We start from the raw sequence: 25,282 nt of genomic DNA, 5'->3' as shown, positions 1-25,282 counted from the left end.
ACAAGTTTAGAATTGTTAATCATTCTTTATAAATTGAATCTTTTATTATTATGTGGTGACCCTGTTAAACTATAATTATGTATATAATGTGCAGTTATGTAAACGTATATCATATATAATGCTAACAAACTTATTTTGTCTGATATTCTCACTGCCCCAGCTCTGCTTTATATAATATGCAGTTATATAAATGTATGTCATATATAATAACTGTGATAATGCTAACAAACTATTTTGTCTAATCTCACTGCCCCAGCTCTGCTTTAGTTTACATTTTTTTAATTTATTTTTTTATATTCTTTCAACCTTTCAGTATCATTATGTTTTAGTTGTATTTTTTTAAAACCATGTGTCTGGATTTTGCTTTATTATGCAGTTTGAAAGTCTGAAAATCTCTTTTAATTGGCTAATTAATTCTATTTCTATTTTATGTAAATAGTCTGTTATGTATCTGGACTTGTTTTTGCCTTTTTTACTTTGTGCCTTCTATCTGAATTTTCTGTTCTTTGCTTTTTATTGAACTTTTAGAAGTTTAATAAGAAAGGTAAAACTAGAGGTATTTAAGTAAAATTGAAATGCATTATTTTCATTTTCATACATTTTATATAGTTTTTGGATCTCATCGACAGCTGCATAAAATTTCATTTTTAAACCTTCAACAAATGTTTTAGAAGCCTAGCATATGTTAGGAACTGTTCTTGGTGCTGGGGATACAGCAGTGCACAAAACCAACAGAAATTCCTGTCCTCGTAGAACTTAAAATTTAGAATAGCCACAGGTTTAATCAGATTTTGAATACTTTAGGATACAAGCTGTTTTTTTTTAAGCATTGAGAGCTTCTGAAAAGAAATTTTCAGAAGGTATGGGATATGGTAGAATCGAATTATTTAATGACAGACATATTCCTGCAATAATTAATATTACCCTTTCTGTGTGCCAGGCTTGTTTATAGATAAAAGTAATACACATTTGAAGTTATTTCAGAGTGACTTCTGGAGAGCCTTTTTCTTCATTATCCTACTTTCTATTGGCAGCTTTTCAGCTTTTTCATTCAGATGTTCATTTATTTATTCATTTAATAGGACAGAAATTTATTGAGAAGTAGTGGCTATTTAAAGAAGGAATAAGATGGTCTCTGTCATTTAAGAATTACATGAGTAACTAAAACATAAGACTTAAAATAGAAGTATGAATGAAATGCTGTGGGGACAAAGCAGTAGAAATGACCTTGTGATGCAGGAGAGGAGTTAAGAATGGATTTCTTGGATGCTTGAAGTTGTCTGGCTGCAGGTTAACTGGAAACTGTTTTGCTTTTGTTTAATATTGTTACCATAAAATTGAGAAATGGTGACATTTAAGAAGCAACTATGTAACATATACTCAACTTGTCATTTCAGGAACTGTCTTGTTTTGTTACAAGGTGCTATGAAGTGGTGATGAACGTAGTCCATCAGTTGGCTGCCCTCTATATCAGTAACAAGTAATGGATTTTATAAATTTTTGTGCATTTATAATAGAGGTGCAGGGAATGCTTTCTAAAACTAGCCAGTTACCTGAAATAGTTTTTTGTTTGTTTGCTCATTTGTTTACTCATTATTACATTCATTTATTCACCATCCTTTGAACGCTCATGATGTTTCAAACACTACTTAATGTGTAATACATAGGTTAATAAGACAGTTTCTGCCATGGTGAATGAGTTATCTGTCTGAATAAGAATGTTGACAGAATATACTTAAATTTGATTATATAGGAAAAGGCTAACATGGAATTAGAAGATGTACCAAATTCTCTCTCCTTATTTCTCCTTTATAGTGACTGTTCCCTGGCTTATTATCTGGGGGAGTGGGACCAGGGAATCTACACTGAAAAAATTTTGGTTTTATTCAAATGATCTTCCAAGTTTGGGAACCACTGTTCTAAATCAGGAAAAATGATCACATTTTCATAGCCATTACTGTTCTTAGGACCACAAAGTAACATCTCACATTTGATTAATACTCTATACTTAGAATTTTCCCCATTTACTATTTAATTATAATCTTACAGTAACGTCGTTTAGTTATATGACAAGGGGTTCTCAATTATGAGAAGTGATTGAGACCCAGAGGAATTGTATAAGATTCCATAGCAATTTAGATGCTGTTCTTTGATCACCAGTCCATTCATTGTTGTTCTTACTGTACCAGGCTGCATCTTAACTCTCTTTATGAACTGGAAGACTGTGTAACTGTTTCTCATTCTCATGTTTTTCTCCTCAGTCAGGTGTTTATTTTGTGTTCTGTTCTTTCACTGAAGCTGTTCTCATAGCAGGAGGGAATGAGAGCATAGCTCCCCTAGCCCCTGCAGTACCTGATGTGTAATTCAAAGAGGACTCCCCACCACCACACCCTGCCCAAGAAAGATGAAATTTATATTTTGTATTTAATTTTTAAAATATTCTATCTTGTGGAATATCTATATGTGCTTTGACATACAATACTATTTTAAATAATTTACTGTTGAGTAGAAGATGTCTAGGAAATAAAATTGAATTATCTCGGGGTTTTTGACTTTAGTACAATGTTGGTTGTATGCATTGTTTTTCAGTAGGAATGGGAACTCAGAAATAAACCTGACTAGTTTCCAAATGCCAGTTTGGGTAGGATAACAAAATGGTTGGAAACTGAGAAATTCTAACTGTTTAGGAAAAAAAAATACCAGTTTTGTTATTTTTCCACCTCCATTCCAAACTCAGTCCTTTAGGTTTAAATGACTAGGATTATTTCATGGGCCACATATTGTCATTTCCCTACCCATTGAGTTAGGTGTAGGCAAGGATAGCCCTGACTCTGTGTATACAAGTTAGTTCTCTTCTTCGGAAAGTGGAGTAAGGTCTCAGAAATTCTAGTGATGACAGCCTAAATAAAGATACATAGGTGTTAAAAATCCCAGGACCTTCTGCTGCTATGTGTTTTCCTCAAAATAAAAATGAACTGTGGTAAAAAAAAAAAAAAGTTTCTTTAATTGGATGTTATTTTATTACAGGATTGCACCCAAAATTATAGAGACAACTGGAGTTCATTTTCAGGTAAAAGTAATTTAAGTTGATCTGTAAAACTCTAATTTTTCCTGTATTTTGCTGTGGAGTTTATATGATTGGGGAGTACAACAATTATAGCAGAACTCTTAAATGATTTTTTTTTTCCTTTGTTCTCTTTTATCTGTGAAGTTGATGAGGCATTACTGACCCACTATCAGTATAACTCTTAGTTTTTCCCAGTAGTGGCCCAGTGCAGGTTCTCTAAGTGGTCTCTTTGGAGCGTGAAACAATTCTGCAAAGTCACAATTAAGGATGATATAGTGGGCAAAGCATTTCTCTATTTAAGGCTTACTCCATCTGAGGATTAATAGTTTCATCTGAATGTTAATAAACTGATTTATCCAGTGCTTTAATTCAGTAATAATTAGCCTAGTGTGTTTAACTTTAAAAATCCACAGGAAGCTTAACTTGTAACTAGTGATTAAATGATAACCATTAAAGGTTTTTTGACAGACTATGTATGAGCACTTGGGAGAGCTGCTAACAGTTTTGCTTACCCTGGATGAAATTATTGATAATCATGTCACATTGAAAGAGCACTGGACTATGTACAAAAGGTGAGCCAATTAAAATGTTTAAAATCTCTTACTTTGTATAGTTAATGTACTAGTAAAAAGGAAATAAATGTAAATAGTGCAGATCTTTTAAAAGACCTGGAGATCTATATTTAGAAGGATCTCATGTCAAATGTTTCTATGAATACGGTAACCACTTTTAAATTTCAGATGAACTTGTTTGAGAGTATGGTATACCTGTATGAAGCCTCCTAATTCTTAAAGTATGGTAGAATGTTAATTTGAGTACCTTAGAACTCAGATTAATTTTTCTAGGGTTCTATTCAAGTGACAGTTGTTTTTCCTGAACTTGTTTTTATTTCATTGTATATTCTTAGACTTTTTTAGTCGAGGCATCTTAATGTTGTTCATCTGGAATCTAGAGAGTACCAGATACCTGAATTTAGGATGATATAAAAAGGTATGATTAGAAAATTAAATATATTAGCATTGTTTTTATTCAGATTTTCAAATGTGTAGAGCCAAACAAGAAATATAAATATAAAATTTTGATTTCTTGGAAAATTTTCAATTGAAAAGTTTATTAGGAAAATTGAAAGTCTTTCTCCTAATCTTCCATAAGGTTACTGAAATCTGTCCATCACAATCCTTCAAAATTTGGAATTCAGGAAGAAAAACTAAAGCCATTTGAAAAGTTCTTGCTGAAGCTAGAAGGGCAATTACTTGATGGAATGATATTTCAGGTATGAGAGCTGTATCAGGCTATCCTAAATGGGCTCCGTAGTTGATCCAGCTCAGAACTATAGTACGATGCTTTCATAGCATACTGTTGAAATATGCGTTCTTTAAAAGTGCTGCGGCTTAAAGGGCTTAAAACATTGTTAGTGTACTAAAATATAATTATTTTAGTACCTAGTAGCAAATAAAATTAATAGTACTTGTTTTTGGGGGTGAAGGGTTTTTTTTTTTAATTACGTAAAAAGATAAAACTATTCAAGAATTAAGATCTAAGCAGTTGTGTTAATGTTTGTTGTTAACCTCTAGATTTGGGTTTGTTATCCTACCTTTAAAAGTCTGTTTAATTCTTCCTAGGGTCAGGGAATATAATTTGGGTTTGTGCAGGCCAGGTATCTTCCTATCACTTAGTAGCTTTTTAAAGCTTTAATTAATTGAAATGAAAAAATAAAATTTCACTTTCCCCACCACTTTCAAGTGCTTACTAGCTGTATATAATCTAATCATTGCACCATACACCTCAAACTTATATATGTTATATATTAATGATATCTTAATAAAGCTGGGGGAAAAATAGCCACAGTTAGTTTGTGGCTAGCTATTGTATCAGACAGCACAAATGTAGAACATTTCTGTGATCACAGAAAGTTCTGTTGGCTAGCACTGCTTTGGGTAGTAGTCGTCAGAAATTGCAATATATTTAAAATCCATTTCAGGGTTATTTTTAACATTTTACGTAATCACAGTTTTGTTTCTTTTTCTAAATTGGTGTATAGTGGACACACAACGTTACGTTAACTTCAGGTGTACGACATACTGATTTGACAAGTCTATATATTATGTTATGCTCAGGATCACAATTTTTACAGATCGATCCCAGCTCTTGTTTATATCAATTTAATGGCTAGTGTATTAGATTCAGAAGGTAAGTTTTTTGTCCTTGATTCTTTTTCCAGGAGACTTTTTTTTTTTTTTTTAAGATCTTATTTATTTATTTTGAGAGACTGAGAGTGCAAGCATTAGGGGAGGGGCAGAGGGAGAAGAACAGGCAGACTCCCTGCTGGGTGCGCAGCCTGACATGGGCCTCAATCCCAGGATCCTGAGATCATGACCTGAGCCCAAGTCAGACACTTAGCTGACTGAGCCACCCAGGTGCCCCTCCAGGAGACATTTCTATACATGCTGTAATAAAATGCTAGGAAAGTAATTGTAGTCAGAAAAAATTTGCTCTTAAAAGTGCACAATAAAATAATAAAACATGTTTTCCAGTGCTTCATCAGATATGTCTTATATACATCATTGAATAACCCCGTGTATATCTCTTCATGTAGAATTATGGATTTGTGGGGCGCCTGGGTGGCTCAGATGGTTAAGCCTCTTGCCTTCGGCTCAGGTCATAATCTCTAAGGCCTGGGATGGAGCCCTGAGTCAGGCTCCCTGCTCAGCGGGGAGTCTGCTGCTCCTTCTCCCTCCACCCTGCCCTGCTCATGCTCACTTTCTCTCTCTCAAATGAATACTTTAAAAAAAAAAAAATTAATGGATTTGTAGTTCAGTTTTATTGCACTAACTGGTACTCAAATATGTACGTACATGCATATTTTCCATTCATAAGGATTTAGATATTAGATGACATTAAGGTAAAAACTTGAGCCTCCTTGTTAGTAAAATTAAAATGATGAACGTAGAAGTTTATCACACATACTCTATTTAAATCTGTTTAATAGTTTATTATTCAGGGTCTAAATTTCTCTTTAAATGTTTCCTCTTTAGGCCTGTATAGAACAGCAGTTTGATTCTCTCAATGGAGGAGTATCTGTGTCAAAAAATAGCACTTTTGCTGAAGAATTTGCACATAGTATTCGCTCAGTTTTTGCAAATGTAGAAGCCAAACTTGGTAATGTAAAATGCATTTTAAACTTTTTGTTGCTAAAGTTTGCATTTCCTTGAACCATAGAACTTAAGTGTGTTTGTTCCAATTTTCTCTCATGCTGTTGTTTTATAAGGAGAACCTTCTGAAATTGACCAGAGAGACAAGTATGTTGGAATTTGTGGACTTTTTGTACTGCATTTTCAAATTTTTCGAACTATTGATAAAAAGTTTTATAAGTCTTTGTTGGACATTTGTAAGAAGGTAAGAACTTGGAACTTTTATTTTTTTCAATTTGAATAGATGAAAAAGATTTTGGTTAAAATTGGATATTCAAAAATTATTTTATTCCTGCTTACAAAAGTAGTAATTTTTGTAATGTAATAATTATAAAAATAATATTGTATTCATTTTTAAAAACCACGCATTCCAGAAATAAGTAATACAGTAAATGGAAGTAGTGCATAATTCCACATCATATAAATACCTTTTTGTGGAGGTTTTTTCAGATTTTTTCCTGTAAATTAACTTCCTATTATTGTTACTCTTTTTTTCTCTTCTTTTTCTTCTGTTCTCCTGTTCTTGCCATTCTTTCTCATTATTGAAGTAGAAAAAAAATTGAAATTGATTTTACATCTTTGCTATTTCCATGCTGTGACATCTGATTTAAAAACTGAAAATTTAGTTTGTGTGTAAAATCAAGTGATATGTGACCATGAGCACCCAGCCATCTTGGGTCTTTTATTTTTTCACTAATGTAGAATAAAAGTAAAAGTCATGAGGATTCAAGTTTCTGTTTGCTTTTTGCATATTTTTATCTGAAAATCTGTAAGAGTGTGTGTGTGTGTATTTTTAGTATTTAGGCAGAATAAAATTATTTTCATGCTCCACATCAGATATTGGAATGCCTTAATTGTGCCACAGTAAGATAATTTGTTTCATAATCTATTAATGATTATAAGTTGTCTTCCATTGCATATTGTAGAACTATTAAATAGCTTATTGTTTAGCCTGCATTTATTAATTTCCCTTCCTTACGTTTACTGTTTCAGGTACCAGCCATCACTCTAACTGCTAATATTATTTGGTTTCCTGATAATTTTTTGATCCAGAAAATACCAGCAGCTGCCAAACTTCTAGACAGAAAAAGTCTTCAAGCCATTAAAATACACAGAGATACTTTCCTACAGCAGAAAGCTCAATCACTTACCAAGTAGGTTTTAGAAGTACTCACAATGAAAATATTTAGATACTTTATATTCCTGGATCTTATATTGACTCTAAATATGTGGAAAACATTTGATTATAAGAACAAATATATTTATTACCAGAGAAAAAGTTGGACAATCTCTAGGAGACTTATTTTTTAGGAGTTGTTTTGTTTTGCTTTAAATGATTTAGGTTTAAATTCTGTTAAAGATGTAGGAAAATTATACTTTATGGAGATGTATGTGTGTGTACATATGTATCCATATATACATATATTTGCACACATATATGCATACGCAACTTTTTATCAGATACATTAAATACTTTTTTGTGTAAAGTTCCTGCAGTAGATGTCATTTGATGACATTAAAAATATTGTGTGTCCATGATTCAGTGATCGTTTTTAGAGGAGTTGATTTTAATTTGATGTACTCCTTTTTTTTAATTTTTATTTTTATGAAAGTAATATATGTACATATTTAAAAAGTCAAGAAGTGCTAAAAGTTTAAAGGGAAAAATAATTGTCCCCAGCCCACTTTCCCCCTGTACCTGAGTCCTGTTCCCTAAAAGAACACTTTTAACTTTAGTTTCTTCTCAAAGTTATATTCTTATATTTTGTCTAAGTCTTACTATGCAAAATTTCAAATATACACAAAATAAGAGAAAATAGTATAAGGCCCCCCATGTTCTCATCACCTAGATTCAATATTTAAATTTACTGCACATTCTTGAGTACACTACCAAAATCACATGTTGACCTGAATGAAGATGTTAAGTGAAGTGACCCAGGACCAGGACTGTGCCACTGGCCCTGTGCTGGACACAGTTTTTATCTGTGACATGGTTAAAAGGTAATAGGGAAATTTATCTTCTTTTGATCTTGACCATCAAGGGGAAATTGGGCCACTACTTAAGAATGTGGGGGGAGGAGGAGTATGTCTGGAATATAGGCAGTCCCCTGAAGCATCTCTTAGTACTCCCAAGTCCTGTGATTAAAGTCAGTGAAAAAATGACAGTTACTCAATTCAGGCAGGATTACTCACAGCAGAGATTTCATAGCTCTCTTCATACATTTTAAAACAGACCTGAGAAGGGAAAAAGACATAGTTTGGATTTAAGGAAGTGAATTCAATAAGATGGAGAGACAGGGATCAGGTTTAGTAGCAGTAAATAAAAGATAGGGATATTTTGATTATCAGAAGCTTAATATTCTTTAACAGTGTGATGTAGTTGCTAAAAATGCCAATACATACTTGGATTACATTAATAACTCTTCCTGGGTTATGGAAACTGATAGTTATAGTATCTACACCATGTGAATTGGTAGTTTTGTTGAATTTTTATTGGTCACATCATAGTCGGTGTTTGGTGGTGTCACATTTTAAGAGGGACACAAAATACAACCCTAAATGAAGCTGATCAGGATATGTCAGAAGACCTGACAACCATGCCCTTTGAAGAGTCTCTATATAGTTTGGCCTATAAAAGAGAAATCTGAGGAATGTTATGGTGAGCTCCTTAAATATTTGAAGGGCATTCAGGTAGAAGAGGGAACAGATTTGATCTCTGTGGCTCCAGAAGGTTGAACTAGAACCAAAAGATGAAGATGACAGATAATAATCACCAATATTATTGAGCTCTTTGTAACAGGCGTTATGCTAAAGGCTTTAAACACTTTGTCTTACACAAACCCTGTAACAATCTTCTCATGTGGAAAATAGTAAAGGTCACAACTAATAATAACCTGGTCCTTTCTATAAGCCAGTAACTAAACTATTCCAGGAACTTAACATGTATCATCTCTTTTAATCATCAGAGAATCCTGGGCGCCTGGGTGGCTCAGTTGGTTAAGCGACTGCCTTCGGCTCAGGTCATGATCCTGGAGTCCCGGGATCGAGTCCCGCATCGGGCTCCCTGCTCAGCAGGGAGTCTGCTTCTCCCTCTGACCCTCTTCCTTCTTGTGCTTTCTATCTCTCATTCTCTCTCTCAAATAAATAAATAAAATCTTTAAAAAAAATTAAAAAAAAATCATCAGAGAATCCTATGAGGTAGATACTGTTGTTATGGCCATTTTATAGGTCAGATAATTGAAGTAGATTAAACTTGCCCAAATTTAAGCAACTAGTAGGTGGCAGAGCCGGACAGTCCTAACTCTAGAGCACAAGCTGTTAACCGCTACTCTATAGTAGTAGTATTTTTATCCCATTTTTAGATGAGGAAGATGAGGCTTAGAGAAATGAACTTTGCCAGGTCACACAGCCAAGTGCATGGCAGAACATGCAGACCTGCACCAATCCTGTAGAGCGTCTGCAGCGGTCATGTAGGCTGCTCTGAGAGGTAATGCGCTCTTTCCCTAGAGCTGTGTAGGTAGACTGTAGATGACTAGTAGTCCAAGATGCTGAAGGGAGGCTTATCAGGTGCAGGACCAAATAAGGTGACTTTCAGTGACCCTCCCCCTCCACAATAACATTTTATGTTTCTAAATTACTTGATTCCAAAGATACATAGTCACGAGCTCCAGGGAGCTAAAAGGGATAGTGTCCTTTTCAGTCTCCTTGCAGTTCTCCCAAAGAAACATAAAATTCACTCTACTGAAATGAAACCCAGAAGAGGGGAAGCAGTGTGGTCAGCATGAGTTTTGTCTAATGTTTTAGGAAAAGTTGAGGGAGTTACTAAGAGCTGTCCCAGTCAGGTTCCAGAGTTCATTATACAAGTGAGAAGGGAGCAGTGGGGGACAGTTTCCCTGTCCCCACACTATGCATTAGGCTCTAGTTGGCCAAGTGCCTCAGCCACGTTCTTGACTGGGGTCCAAGGTTTATAGGTTGGTTGCTGCATTTTGCTTTTCATATGAACCTTCATTTCAAACCTCTGTTGACATACAAGTGTTGACACTGTTTCATGTTTTATATTGGGACAGGAAATTTTTTCTGACTAGTGTTTTTCCTGTTTGTACTTTGAAATGAAGCTGACCATATGACAGACCTTTGGCTATTTTGGGGTACCCTTTGTCAATTAACTTGCTTTTTAAGGCTTGAAGCAGTTTCATTTTTACATATTTGCAAGAGATGAAGATCATCTGGTGTCTGGATGTAGGAGTGATGGGTGGAGTAACAAGCAAACCTCTGCTTTATTCTGCATAGTCTGATCTAAAACTGAGTGAGTGCGTTTGTGTTATTAGCCTTCTTCATAATGTTAGTGATTACTGTCAGGGAGCACTCCATAATCTAGGCCTCTTCCTTCTGTCCTTGCTTATGATTTTTCTATTCCCGCCTGTATAGTCTGTCCCTGCTGAATACTGATCACAGCCTCCTCAAAAGTGGAGGCATTTCCCTAGGACCTTACTCTTTCTCTGTGTTCCACACTTTTAAGTTGAATAATCCACAAGTCAAATAATAACCCACAAGTCAAATAATGTTAGCACCGTTGGAGGCAAAGCCAAAAGTACAGCTTTGTCAGTGTTGTTTAATGGAATCCTGGCTCAGCAGAATTTTTTTTGAGATTTAATGCTGGGGTATCACGTCCTTAAGACAGTCACGAAATATTTTGGTGTAATCCCTCTTCAGGCTGAGTTCTTGAGATTGTCAGACTGCTTGGCAGTATGACTGGCAATAACCTCAGTGTGGGATTCGGATCTCAATCAAATGAGTCTCTTCAGTCCCTTGCCCTGAGACCTATCCTTTAGCTGATTCTGACTGGCAGTAATGAGATGTTTCTCTGACTGAAGGAGGTTTTTTGTTTTGTTTGTTTGTTTAAGGTTTATTTATTTTAGAGCAAACTGGAGTGGGGGTGCGGGTAGAGGGAGAGGAAGAAAGAATCCTTAAGCAGACGCCCCACTGGATGCGGAGCCCTATGTGGGGCTCCATCCCAGGACTCTGAGATCATGACCTGAGCCGAAATCAAGAGTCAGTGGCTTAGCCAACTAAGTCACCCAGGCGTACCTGAAGGAGGTTTTTAGAAAGAGTTGGTAACGTCAGATCCCACAAAGGGGAATTGCTCATTTTTTTTCCACACTAAATCTTTAAAGTGTATATTGAACAGCTTCTGGGCTAAAAGTTCCCATCTTGAGCAATTTGAGATGCACTGATAGAGTGATTCAGTATTTGTAATTGGCCTGCGTAGGAAAATTATGTTACTGATTGAGTCTTTCCTGATGGGAAAGCTTCCTAGATTTGGACTTATATCTTGGCTCGGCTATGTACCAGTTGTATGATCTTGTGCTTGTTATTTAACTTTTCTGTGTATCAGTTTCCTCTTCCATAAAATGGAGATCATAATACCTACCTCATAAGGTTAATGTGAGGATTGAATGAGTTACTTTGTGTAAAGTACTTAGAACAGTGGCTGGCATATAGTAAGCATTCAGTAAATGCAGCTTTTATATCCAGATTCTGACCACTTCCAGTCTCCCATTCTGGTTCAAGTTGTAATCCCCTTTCTTCTGCACTATCACAGTAGCTCCCTGAGTGATTTTCCTGCTATTACCCTTGTCCCCTTTATAGTTTATTTTCAAAATATCAGCCAAGGTGATACTGGTCCTCTTCAAAGTTAGATCAAGTCACTCTGCTCAGATCCTTTGGTGGCTTTCCATTGAAATCCTCCCTATAAATTCTTACACAAATCCTGTTCTACTCCCCACCTTTCCCACACTGCCCCCCAACCCCTCTACTTCTGATTTCCTTTTGTTTTCTCATCCCTGCTCTCTGACCTCCAGCCGAACTGACTTCTTTGTTATTACTTGAACATGCCAGACATACTTCCTGTCTTAGATCATCTGCATTTGTTACCTACTTTCCTAGAATTCTGTTCTCATATATTTACATGGATTACTCATTCATCTTCTTCAAATCTTGGCTCAAAATCATCTTTTCAATGAGCCTGCTTTGATCACTGTATTTAAAATTGTATCTGCCACTCAAGTCCCTATCTCTTCCCAGCTGCATTTTTTCCATAGCGCATACCATGTAACATCTTACAGATTTTAATTATTGATTTCTTTATTATGCAGCTCTAGAATGTAAGCTTCATTGTGGCAGGGATTTTTATCCATTTTGTTTACTGCTAACTTTTGTTTTTAGTACTGAGAAACAGTGCCTAGCCTGTGTAGGCATTCTGTAAACATTTGTTGAATGAGTACGTTATATATATATGTAGGATGTCTATAGTTTGAAAACCGGAAAGGTGGCTGCTGCAGGGAAATATTTTGTCCCAACCAGTTGAAAGAAATGGAAGTAAATTTTCTTTCCTGTGCTGAGTAACTGCAATATTTTCCTTTGTTAGAGATGTACAGTCTTACTACGTCTTTGTGAGCTCATGGATGATGAAAATGGAATCTATTTTATCTAAAGAGCAGAGAATGGATAAATTTGCTGAAGACCTCACCAATAGATGTAATGTTTTTATACAGGTAGTTGCATCTTCTTACTTAGAATATTTTGGGGGTCATTTCTTTGTTAATCCAATGTATAGAAGTTACACTTTACAAAAACTGGAAAGGATAGGATATGTTTTTATTTTTAAAAACAAATCGATTTGATTATGTTTGGATCTGTGTGATTTATTAATTTAGATATTCTAATATGTGCAGTTATATTCCCTTCAAAGCATGACTTTTTTGCTGTATCCATAAGTTTTGATATGTTGCATTTCCATTATCCTTTAGTACAAAATATTTAAGAAATTTTATTGTGATTTCTTTTTCAGTCTGTGGGTTATTTTGAAAGATATTTTTTAATTTCTAAAGATAAGATTTCCTATTTTTTTATTATCGATATCTAGAAATACTAAGGTAATTTTGGTATTTTGAAATTTGTTGAGATTGGCATTATGGCCCAGCCTATGGTCAACTTTGGTAAACATTTCCTGTATACTTGAAAAGAATATGTAATTTGCATTTGTTGGTTGTAGTGTTCTGTATATGTCAAGTAGGTCATGTTTGTTAATGATTTTGTCTGCATATTGTATCAGTTACTGAGAGAATTGGGTTAGACCCTCTCATTGGCATTGTGGATTTGTCTGTTTATCCTTTGTCAGTTTTTTGTTTTATATATTTCGAGACCAAGTCAGTGCATAATATTCAGGATTGTTATATCTTCCTGGTGAATTGAACCTTTTATCATGAAATGTCCCTTTTATCTCCAGTAATGTTCTTTGTCATAGGTCTTGTGTGGGTGATAGTAACATAACTATACCAGTTTTCTTTTAGTTAAGGTCTACATGGTATGTCTTTTTTGATCCTTTTACTTGAAACCTATTTGGCTCCTTATGTTTGTCTCCTGAAGCAGCATAAATTTTTCCCCAGTCTTACAGTCTTTGTTTTTTCATTATTTTTTTAAAGATTTTATGTATTTATTTATTTAGAGATAGTGTGCGTGAGTAGGGGGAAGGAGCAGAGGGAGAGAAACAAGCAGACTGCACTGAGTGCAGAGCCCGACGTGGGGCTCAGTCTCACAACCCTGAGATCATGACCTGAGCTGAAGCCAAGAGAGTCAGATGCTTAACCAACTGAGTCACCAAGGCACCTCTTTTCATTATTTTTCCTGTCATTGCTGGTGTATTTGGATTTAAAGTAGCACCTGACTAATTGCTTTCTCTTTGTCTCACTTGTTCTATGTCCCTTTTCTTTTCCTTTCTTCCTTTCTTTTGAATTAGTTTAATCATTTTATTTCTCCCAATATTAGGTTTTTAATTCTATATTCTTTGTTTTCTTGTTACTCTAGAGATTTTTAGATGCATCATTTAACCTTCAACTCCAGAATAAATGAGTAGTTTTATCTCTTTCTAGACAGTGTAAGGATCTTAAGCCACCTTAATTCTGTTTATCCCCTTCTCACCTCTGCTGCTGTTGTTTATTTTCATTCTCTATATTAAACTTCACAAGGTGGTGTTATTGCTGCTGTTGTTTTTATAATCAGGGTCCATTTAGCTTTATCCACATATTTATCTGTTCTGTCCTTCCTGCATCTCCCCATCCTTCTATTTGTGGAATACCTGTTAGTATTTCATTTAAAATGTCTTTCTTATGGTGGATTATCACCACGTTTTCTCTGAATATCTTATTTCAACTTCATTTTTGACAGCAGTTTTGCTACATACAGAATTCTGGGTTGACAGGATCCCTTACCTTCCTCTGCCCTTTATCATCTTCTGGCTTCTTTTATTTTTATTGAGAAGTCAGCTGCCAGTTTTGTTGCTTTTTTTGGTGAGTCTTTCTCTAACTGCCTGTAAGATTTACTTTTTGGTTTTAGCAATATTATTTTGAGGTACCTAGGTGTAGTTTCCTTTGTGCAGTGCTGCTTGGGATTTGTAGAGCTTCTGGAATTTGTGGAAAATTCTCAGGCATTAACTTTGCAAGTGCTATTTCTGTTTTCTTATATCTCTTGCTCTCTTTCTAATTTTCTCTTCTGCTGTGTCTAATCTACTGTTAAGCTGTCTACTGAATTCTTATTTTACTTTTTAGCTTTTTGTTTCTTATAATTTCCAGTTCTTCTTCTGAATAAATTTTGTTTCATTTCCTTCAACATACTCAGCATAATTATTTTGAAACCCATGTCTAATAATTTCAATATCTGGATATTTCTGTTATCTGTTGTTTCTCTGGTTTTTGGATATGTCTTCTTTGTATGCCTGGTTATTTTTTATAATGTATGGCACATTGTATATGAAAAACTGTGGCTATAATTGAAAGATCTGGATATTTTTTTTTTTCTCCAGAGAGGATTTAATAATCTTTGCTTCTGATGCACAGCTAGTCTAGGACAACTAGCAACCCAGATCACCTCAACCCAGTCATTGATTGAGATGATTTGGAGTGGGACCTAAATCCTATGATGGCTGTTTTTTTGAGTTCACCCTTACTTTTTAGGTAGTTTTTCGGGATCTGAATCCAGAACCTAGGTTTTACAGGACCTCCATCCCTCTTTGCTGGGCCATGAACTCCTATTTTTATCCCCCTTTCCTTTCTGTGAGTTGTTGGAAGATAATGTTTGGCTTCTGTCTTACTCTCTTTTGGAAAAGGCAGCTGCCTCTTAAGGGAAGGCAGCCACAAGTGCCAGGCTCACCTGTCTGGGTTTCTGTCTTCTAGATTTGGGCCTTATATTTCCTTATCTTTGTGGTAGTTCTTTGATGCCTTCTAAGAGATTTAAAAAAATGTTTTGCCCAGATTTGCTCATCATTCTTTGTAGGAGGACTGGTCCAAATTGTTTATTCTGCCATTAACAGAAACAGACCCTAGACCTCTCCCCTCCCCATTTAGATTTTTAAAAGACATTCTTTGTATGTATCTTTCACAAATTAATGACCATTTGGGAATGGTGTGATATCAACCCATGAGTTCTTTCTCCTCCATTACCCCTCAAAAAAGAAACTCCCTTTTTCTCCCTGCCTTAGAGTTACACTTCTGCTGTTCCTTGTTTTTGCTTTTTAACTTTTTGAAGTGTTTCATTAGGGCCGAGTCTGGTATAATAGTCCTGTAGCTGACAAGACTTGGGGCTCTTTCCTGTGTGTATGTGCCAAGCTTTAGTCTTATTGTCTGTCACCTTTCTTAGGATGCTACCTTCTCTCTCATTTGTTATTCTTTAATTTAGCACATCTCTTTATCACAGAGCTATTATTGGTTCAGAGAAACTCTTCCCTTCCACCCACATTGACCATCCCTCCTTTATTGAGTCACTGATGGGAGAGTGCTTTATCTCTCACATGTGGTAGAGGAAAAGAAAGAAGGTTGAGAATCACTACCATATGGCTTCTGCCCAGCTCCTTGGATATATCCACAATGGTATAGTTTAGGTTCATCTCTAAACTGTGCATGTATCTTTTTTTGGTCTTTGATAAACCCAAAGAATCTTTATTACTATGTTTCTATGTGTTTTTTTTAGATCTAAATGAAAATATATCTGATAAATATCCTTTTTCCTGTTTTCTTATTCCATCCCATTTCCCTGGGTTTGCTAGCACTCAAAATATTTTTTAAACCTCACAAGACCTGTGTGCTTCCTTTGTGAATGGAAGGGTAGGAGAAAATCTGTTCTTATTGGGCTGGAAGGAGAAAAAGTCTGATTAGGACCAACATAGGGCACATGGTAGCAGATGGACAGCAGTGATTGACCTCGGTGAAAAGGAAAGGGGGAATTGGCTTGGAAGTGAGAAATACTTTTCGATATGTGTATTGGCCAGAGAGCAGCTCTCCTTTTTCAATTCCTAGTGCCTTGGAGTCCTTAGCTTTTGTCTGCAGCAGATAGGAGTCTTTATACTCTTGTCTGGCAGGTGAGATACGGATGAATAGATACCTTCCTGACATTCAGATCATTTCTCTGAAGGGTTTGTTTGTTTGTTTGTTTGTTTTTAATGGGAAGATTCTTTAACTGTGATTATATAGCATAATTTCAACAGCACTAAATTTATGGCATGTAATGGGTTAAATACACTTTTCAGGGTTGCATTGAAACTTCACCATCATGTGTATATTGTATGAGGAAAAGTATTTAAAAATCTTAAGAGCAGACTTTAAAATGAACTTTACAAACAATAGTTACTGGCAAGTTGAGGAATAATTACTGTTACATAGAGAATGAAATGTTGAAGAAATGAAACTTTTTCTTGTGATTATAATCAGTGTTATTTTTGTATAGGGCTTCTTATATGCATACAGTATTAGTACCATTATTAAAACCACAATGAATCTCTACATGTCGGTGCAAAAGCCAATGACCAAAACCTCAGTTAAGGCATTATGCAGGCTTGTTGAACTTCTCAAGGTAGGTTTAAAATTATTTTACTTGACATTATAATTGAGAATTGACCTGTGCTTAAATTAAGGTGGTCTTGTAATATTTGACTTCTTGTTTATGAGAATAAAAAATTCTGAGAAAGTGTACTTTTCTCTCAATTGGCTAAAGAAACTAGCCATCGAAAGAAATTTCTGAGTAACTTTTTATGAATGGCCAATATATTTAAACTTTGTTAAAAATTAGCATATAGTTTTGATTTGAATTTCCCTGATGGCTAATGATGAACATTTTTTCATGTGTCTGTTAGCCATTTGTATGTCTTCTTTTGAGAAGTGTCTGTTCCTGTCTTCTACCCATTTTTTGACTTGATTATTTGTTTTTTTGGGTGTTGAGTTTGAGAAGTTCTTTACAGATCTTGGAAATCAGCACTTTGTCTGTAGTGTTATTTGTGAATATCTTCTCCCATTCTGTGGGTTGCCTCTTTGTTTTGTTGACTGTTTCCTTTGCTGTGCAGAAGCTTTTTATCTTGATGAAGTCCCAAAAGTTCATTTTTGCTTTTGTTTCACTAGCCTTTGGAGATGTATCTTGAAAGAAGTTGCTGTGGCCGATGTCGAAGAGGTTACTGCCTATGTTCTCCTCTAGGATTTTGATGGATTCCTGTCTCACATTGAGGTCTTTCATCCATTTTGAGTTTATCTTTGTGTATGGTGTTAGAGAATGGTTGAGTTTAGCCATCAGGGAAATTCAAATCAAAACCTCGTTGAGATACCACCTTACACCAGTTAGAATGGCAAAAATTGACAGGGCAAGAGACAACAAATGTTGGAGAGGTTGTGGAGAAGGGGAACCCTCTTACACTGTTGGTGGGAATATAAGTTGGTACAGCCACTTTGGAAAACAGTGTGGAGATGCCTCAAAAACTTAAAGATAGAGCTACCCTATGACCCAGCAATTGCACTCCTGGGTATTTACCCCAAAGACACAGATGTAGTGAAAAGAAGGTCCACATGCACCCCAATGTTCATAGCAGCAATGTCCATAATAGCCAAACTGTGGAAAGAGCCGAGATGCCCTTCAACAGATGAATGGATAAAGAAGATGTGGTCCATATATACAATGGAATATTCCTCAGCCATCAGAAAGGATGAATACCCAACTTTTACATCAACATGGATGGGACTGGAGGAGATTATGCTAAGGGAAAGAAGTCAAGCAGAGAAAGTCAATTATCATACGGTTTCACTTATTTGTGGAACATAAGGAAGAGCATGGAGGACATTAGGAGAAGGAAGGGAGAAATGAAGGGGGAGGAAATCGGAGGGAGAGATGAACCATGAGAGACTCTGGACTCTGAGAAACAAACTGAGGGTTCTAGAGGGGAGGGGGGTGGGGGATGGGTTAGCCCGGTGATGGGTATCAGGGAGGGCATGTACTGCATGGAGCACTGGGTGTTATACGAAAACAATGAATCATGGATCACTACATCAAAAACAAATGATGTATTGTATGGTGACTAACATAACATAATAAAATAAAATTTTAAAAATTAGCATATAGTGAAAGAGAGAAAAAGGAAAATGAAAAGGTTAGCGTAAGTATTAGTAAAGTTTTACTCATGGAAGTTGAAAGCATGTTGCCTGAATTATAAAGGAGTATGATCTGGCACAAAAATTGACACATAAATCAGTAGAACAAAATGGGGACCCCAGAAATAAACTCATAATTATATGGTCAATTATGACAAAGGAGGCAAGAATATACAGTGGGGAAACAGTCTCTTTAATAAATGGTGCTGGGAAAATGGGATAGCTACATGTAAAGAACAAAACTGGACCACTTTCTGATGTCATACACAAAAATAAACTCAAACTGTATTAAAGACCTAAATATGAGACCCGAAACCATAAAAATCCTAGAAGAGAGTACAGGCAGTAATTTCTCTGACATCAACCATAACATTTTTCTAGATATGTCTCCGAAGGCAAGGGACACAAAAGCAAAAATAAACTCTTGGTACTATATCAAAATAAAAAGCTTTTGTACAACAAAGGAAACCATCAACAAAACAAAAAAACAACTGAATGGTTGAAGATATTTTTAAATGATACATCCAATATGGGGTTAATATCCAAAATATATAAAGAACTTAAACAACTCAACACCAAAAAAAAAAAAACCGCAATTAAAACATGGGCAGAGGACCTGAGGAGACATTTCTCCTAAGAAGACATACAGATGGCCAACAGACACTTGAAAAGATTTTCAACATCACTTGTCAGGAAAATGCAAATCAAAACAACAATGAGATACCCCCTTACACCGTTTAGAATGGCTAATATTAAAATGACAAGAAATAACAAGTGTTGGTGAGGATGTGGAGAAAAAGGAACCCTCATGCATTGTTGGTGGGGATGTAAATTGGTACAGCCACTGTGGAAAATAGTATGGAGATTCCTCAAAAAGTTAAAAATATAAATACCACATGATCTAGTAATTCCACAACTGGATATTTACCCAAAGAAACTGAAAACACTAATTTGAAAAGATAATATGCCCCCCCCGTGTTTATTGCAGCATTATTTACAATAGCCAAGATATGGAAACAACCTAAGTGTCCATTAGTAGACAAATGGATAAAGAAAATGTTATATATGTAATAGAACACTACACAGCCATAAAACAGGATGAGATTGTGCCATTTGAGACAACATGGATGGACCTAGAGAGCATTATGCTAAGTGAAATAAGTCAGATGGAAGGATAAATACCATATAATTCCATTCATAAGTGGAATGTAAAAACAACAACAAATGAATAAACAGAAATCAGAATCAGACCTATAAATATAGGAAACTGATGATTGCTGGCAGGGTGGGGGCTATGGAGGGTTGGGTAAAATGGGTGAAGGGGTGAGGGCGGTACAGGCTTCCAGTTATGGAATGAGTAAGTCATGGGAATGAAAGGCGCAGCGTAAGGAATACAGTCAGTGATACTGAAATAGAAATGTAATGGGGCAGTTGGTAGCTACACTTGTGGTGAACATAGCATAATGTATAAACTTGTCAAATTGCTAGGTTATACACCTGAAACTAATGTAACATTATGTTATCAACTATACTAAAAGATCCATTTTATAGTGTTCAGATGCACGTGAGGCTAGTCAACATGAGGCTAATTATTTTGTAATTCAGAGAAAGTGCTGCAATGTTGTGATTTGAATACTTATGGAAATATAAAATGTTGCTTAGCATACTCTATATAAATAAATAAAACCCCTTGTAGGCAGGAGAACCCACTTAACCTTTTGTAAAAATTGAAATTAAAAATTTTCTAGCTAATTTCTGTTAATGCCTTTAGATTTGCTTAGGAAATAAAAATTTGGGGGGATTTTTAGCCTTTTTTAAAGATATATTTCTTATGAACTATCAATAAAATATATGTGTATTTATGCATACATATTTAATAAACATAATTTTAAAAAATAATAGACACTTAAAAACACACCATCCCATTTAAGAAGTGCTAATATTTTCACAAACACCCTTATCCCGTTCCCTCAGAGGAAACCATTGTCTTGAATTTTACGCTTACCATTCCCTCATTTTTCTTTTTAGTTTACCGGATATGGATGAATCTATAAACCATTGTTTAGTTATATATGTTCTTGAAGTTTATATTAATGAAGTAATACTTCGTGTATTTTTGACTTGCTTTTTTTTTAAACTCAGAATTTTGTATTTGACCATGTTGGGATGAATAGCTGTCCTTCATTCATTTTCATTGCTGTGTTGCTTTCCTGTGGATGGACCTTTGAGAGGTTTCCAGTTGTTGCTATTATAAACAAAGTTGCTGTTCTTGCATGTTTCTTGGTGTAATTGCGTAAGAGTTTTTCTGAGGTGTTATGTGTCTACTGGTAGATTGCTGGGTTGTGTGTTCTGTACATGTTCAGCTTTTCAAGAGGATGCCAAATTGTTTCCTACCATTGTTCTGTCAGTCATTTTACATACCTCCCCAATGGACTAGACTTCCCATGGTTCCCTAACTGGCCAACATTGGTATTATCTGGCTTTCTTTTTCTTTTTTTGGTGGGAGGTAAATGATTTTGTGTGTAGTGTTTATTTCCCTGATTGTTGGTTGATGGTGTCTTTTTTAAGTGTTTATTAACTGTTTTTTGTGAAAAATGATTTCTTTTGTTCAGTTGTCTATTAAATTATTTGCCATTAAAAATGTTCCATTATTTGAGGACTAAACCCTTGTGTATGGCAAATATTTTCTCATACTTTGGCTTGCTTTTTTTTTTAAATAGTGGCTTTTGATGAACAGAAATTCTTAAATTTTAATGTAGTTGAATTTACCAGTCTTATCCTATATCACAGTGCTTTTGGATCTCATTTACAAATTCCTTACCTAACCCAAGGTCCTCAAGGTAGTCTATAATTTGCCTAAAAGTTTTAAGTTGATTTTCACAACATTACTTATGGTTCTTTTTAGGCAATAGAGCATATGTTCTACAGAAGAAGCATGGTTGTGGCTGATTCAGTCTCACATATAACACAGCACCTTCAACATCAGGCTCTTAATTCTATTTCTGTGGCCAAGGTATGAAGTTTATTATGTATTCAGCATAATTATCTTTTCAGTTTGCTCTTCTGTTGTTTTATATGTGTTTTTTTAGTTTAGTCTGTTTACTCCATATCTTCAAGTATAATAATTCTTGGTCCCTTTTCTCCATGGCATTTTATGATTGTTATTTAGAGCGATCAGGGTTATCTTAACTCTGAACTTATAGCATGGAATACATTAACACTCCTCTATTTAAAAATGACATTTTGTGGCTCAAGTCTGTTAAGTGTTTGTCTTCGGCTCAGGTCATGATCCCAGGGTCCTGGGATCGAGCCCTGCATTGGGCTTCAGCGGGGAGTCTACTTCTCCCTCTCCCTCTACTGCTCACCCTGCTTGCGCTCTCTCTCTCTCAAGTAAATAATAAATAAAATCTTTTTTAAAAAATGACATTGTGTGTAGTTTTAAAATATACCTCTTCTTTAAAGAAATAATTTCCTTATTAAATTAACAGAAATTTTAGAATGGGGCCTCTGCTGTTATTTTGAACTGCCTCTCAAAAAGCCTAATATGGAAATTTAAAAACATGCTTAATACATTTGCTGTCCCTGACAGCATTAAATGGTAATGTTATAGAAGTAAAGCACATAACATCAGAAAAAGCTGAACAGGGAAAGCATTTGTCTAAGTTCTCTTAAATTGAATCGTGGAAAAGATTACCCTGAAATTTTTCTTCTGAGTCTTTTGTTATTGATTCAAGAATAAAACTGTTATTTCTTGTTTTTTCTCCTTTTATCTTTTAGAAAAGAGTAATTTCTGACAAAAAATATAGCGAACAGCGTCTTGATGTACTCTCTGCTCTAGTTTTGGCTGAAAACACTCTAAATGGACCAAGCACAAGGCAACGACGACTTATTGTTTCTCTGGCTCTAAGTGTTGGCACACAAATGGTAAGTGTATTGCTATTATGGAGGGAGAATGAGATCTGAGATTTCACATTTTACTTGTTATTGACCTAAGAAATCTGTCGTTACTTTGCAACTTCTCTGTCATTCTTTCCCCTTCCTGGAAGAAAACATTTAAAGATGAAGAACTCTTTCCACTGCAAGTAGTCATGAAAAAGCTGGATCTTATCAGTGAGCTTAGAGAAAGGTAAGTAGGGGTATGTAATGATACTCAAAAGGTAAGGTAATAGAAACATCAGTTTTCTGTTTAGCATAGCAAGAGAAGAAATATAACCTAGATAGACCATTAGTTCCTCCTTGTCACTCCTTTAGCATGACCAAAATGAGACTGTGACTAGGGATCATATTTCTTTAGTTTTGTTTCTACAGTAAGGGGGTGGCTTCTGGAAGAACTCCTGTGAGAATGTGATGCCACCCCTAGAGCATCTGCTAGACCCTGATGCCTATTGTGATTACTGTCATTGTCCACTAGCATAGTAGACTTTTAAAATTTCTGCTTTGTAACAAGGTTTCATCTATTTGTGAGAGACTTAGAGAGTCATGTCAAATGTCACATTCTGTAATTTTATTTTGATACATGAATTGGAATTCACTTAAATGAAATAGTTTTTGCAAGCCCCTTGTGCCTTTATTATTTTCTTTTTATTGAGGAAGTAATACATTTCTTGAAGGGAAAATGGGTCTTCTGAATTTTGATTCCCAGGTGAATTAAGGTTACAGCACAGTTTTCATTTAAAGCTTAATGTTTGAAACTTTAACGTTTTAACTCATTTAAAACTTACTATTTTTTGTTCTGAGAACTTGAGACTTTTGTAGTTAGTAGCATTTAACTTTCTATCTTTGGAAGAAATAGCGAGCCTGCTTCATTATAAGATACTTAATGATCATTTTTTAGCCACAGAATGGTGTGAAATGGTCACTTGGCAAAGATTATAGACAGGTCAAGTGTAACTGGGTTTCTGATTTTGTTTTTTTCGTCACATTTTTTTAAAAGGTTCTGTTTTTCAACTTTGAGACAGGTAAAAGGGTGCTTGTGATACAAGTATTATAAGTTCAGTCATACCAAATAATATTGAAAATTTTAACTTTAAAAGGTATATTTTTCAAGTATGCTTTAGAACTAAAGTATATATGCAAAATTCTGACAATGTCAGATATTGGAGTGTTTTGTTATCCTTGTTCAATCTGAAAAATACTTATCTTTTGGCTTTTCTGTACTAATTTTGGGTTATGTGATACAGAGAATAAAAAATGGGTAAGACTGAGCTCTTACCATTATGGTATAGAATGTTGTTCCTTTCATTATTTTTGGGATGGGGGGTACTTCAGTTTTGCTACCACTAATTACTACTTTACATTGTAGAGTCCAAACACAATGTGACTGTTGTTTTTTATACTGGCATCGAGCTGTCTTCCCAATTTATTTAGATGATGTATATGAAAATGCTGTTGATGCAGCCAGATTACATGTAAGTGAAGAATAATGTAAAAAATAATCCATCATTTTTAGTCACCATACAAACCATTCTAATTAGTTTTAAATACAATCATTTGACTTAATAAATCATTTTAAAATTGACTGCTAATGTTTTTATAATGCTGTGCATATTTAATAAGCAGTTAGTTTAAATTTGATATTAATGTTAATGAATTAACTTTTTTACTCATATTCCTGATCATTCTCATTTCACTTGATTTTGGTTTATGTCACAGTAGTCTGACATTTACTTGTCAGCAAGGTCTGTGTTACTCAGATCTGTTTCCTTACGGAAATAAGTATTTGAATGCTGAAGACAAGAAAGGATAAGTAAATGTGAATTTTTTTTGACTTAAAGTATTTGCTTTAGAGAATAAAATCTGGCTCTTCTTATTTAGGAAAGTAAGACAGACATGTTAAAAAAACTCTTCAAATTGAGATTTTGTCTTAAAAGATAATTAACCTTTGTGATAATCCTTTTCTTTTTTTTCCCCTTTGTGATATTTCTTAATTAGAGCTCTAGTTTTTCGAAATTCATAAACATTCTAATTTTCTTCTTAGTACATGTTCAGTGCTTTACGGGACTGTGTACCTGCCATGATGCATGCAAGGCATTTAGAGTCCTATGAAATACTTCTGGATTGCTATGACAAAGAAATTATGGAAATTTTAAATGAGGTAATATATTCGAGATTGCATTCCAAATACATGTTTTAAGCTTTTCAATGTTTGGAAAAACTTTCTGGATTGAAGCAGGCTTTCATTTACATATATGTTATATACTCATATTCATATGTTATAAATTTATGAATTACTGTCTAGAAAAAAGGATTTTTTTTTAGTTATACTATCACTATTGTGCTAAATTGGTTTTTAATTCCTGATTTTTTAAAAAATATTTTTTATGTATTTATTTGAGAGAGAGAGAGCATGCACAAGCAGGGGATGGAGAGGGACAAGCAGACTCCACACTGAGTGTGGAGCCCAAGGCAGGGTTCAATCTCAAGACCCTGAGACCACCACCAGAGCCAAAATCGAGAGTCGATGCTCAACTGACAGCCACCTAGGTGCCCCTAATTCCCATTTTTTATATAGAAATTCAGACTAGGAATTTGGAAAATTTTTTTCACCTTAGTAAATAGTAGAT

The 25,282-nt window shown here is 35.0% G+C and overlaps 1 protein-coding gene across 3 annotated transcripts in view; it reads left to right on the top strand.

Annotated features, from left to right (window-relative positions):
- Positions 1 to 25,282, top strand: part of WASHC4 (WASH complex subunit 4) — a 73,256-nt gene that overhangs the window by 8,636 nt on the left and 39,338 nt on the right. For all 3 annotated transcript variants that reach the window (XR_012380631.1, XM_025882332.2, XM_025882331.2), the window contains exons 7-20: positions 1,398 to 1,480; positions 3,028 to 3,070; positions 3,536 to 3,639; positions 4,220 to 4,340; positions 6,103 to 6,226; positions 6,336 to 6,463; positions 7,252 to 7,412; positions 12,686 to 12,812; positions 17,035 to 17,160; positions 21,625 to 21,732; positions 22,497 to 22,643; positions 22,766 to 22,845; positions 24,022 to 24,127; positions 24,697 to 24,813. Coding sequence is in view for 2 of the 3 variants with exons in the window: in XM_025882332.2 (XP_025738117.2) it covers positions 1,398 to 1,480; positions 3,028 to 3,070; positions 3,536 to 3,639; positions 4,220 to 4,340; positions 6,103 to 6,226; positions 6,336 to 6,463; positions 7,252 to 7,412; positions 12,686 to 12,812; positions 17,035 to 17,160; positions 21,625 to 21,732; positions 22,497 to 22,643; positions 22,766 to 22,845; positions 24,022 to 24,127; positions 24,697 to 24,813 (1,575 nt within the window). In the remaining variant the exon portion in view is untranslated. The remainder of the gene's footprint in view (positions 1 to 1,397; positions 1,481 to 3,027; positions 3,071 to 3,535; positions 3,640 to 4,219; positions 4,341 to 6,102; positions 6,227 to 6,335; positions 6,464 to 7,251; positions 7,413 to 12,685; positions 12,813 to 17,034; positions 17,161 to 21,624; positions 21,733 to 22,496; positions 22,644 to 22,765; positions 22,846 to 24,021; positions 24,128 to 24,696; positions 24,814 to 25,282) is intronic.

Source organism: Callorhinus ursinus, unplaced genomic scaffold (genome assembly GCF_003265705.2).
Source record: "Callorhinus ursinus isolate GAN/ISIS: 27379988/994484 unplaced genomic scaffold, GSC_fseal_2.0 scaffold14, whole genome shotgun sequence".
NCBI classification, from domain to species: Eukaryota; Metazoa; Chordata; class Mammalia; order Carnivora; family Otariidae; genus Callorhinus; species Callorhinus ursinus.
Note: the sequence above shows the minus strand (reverse complement) of the source record. Positions and strands in the feature narration are given on the sequence as shown.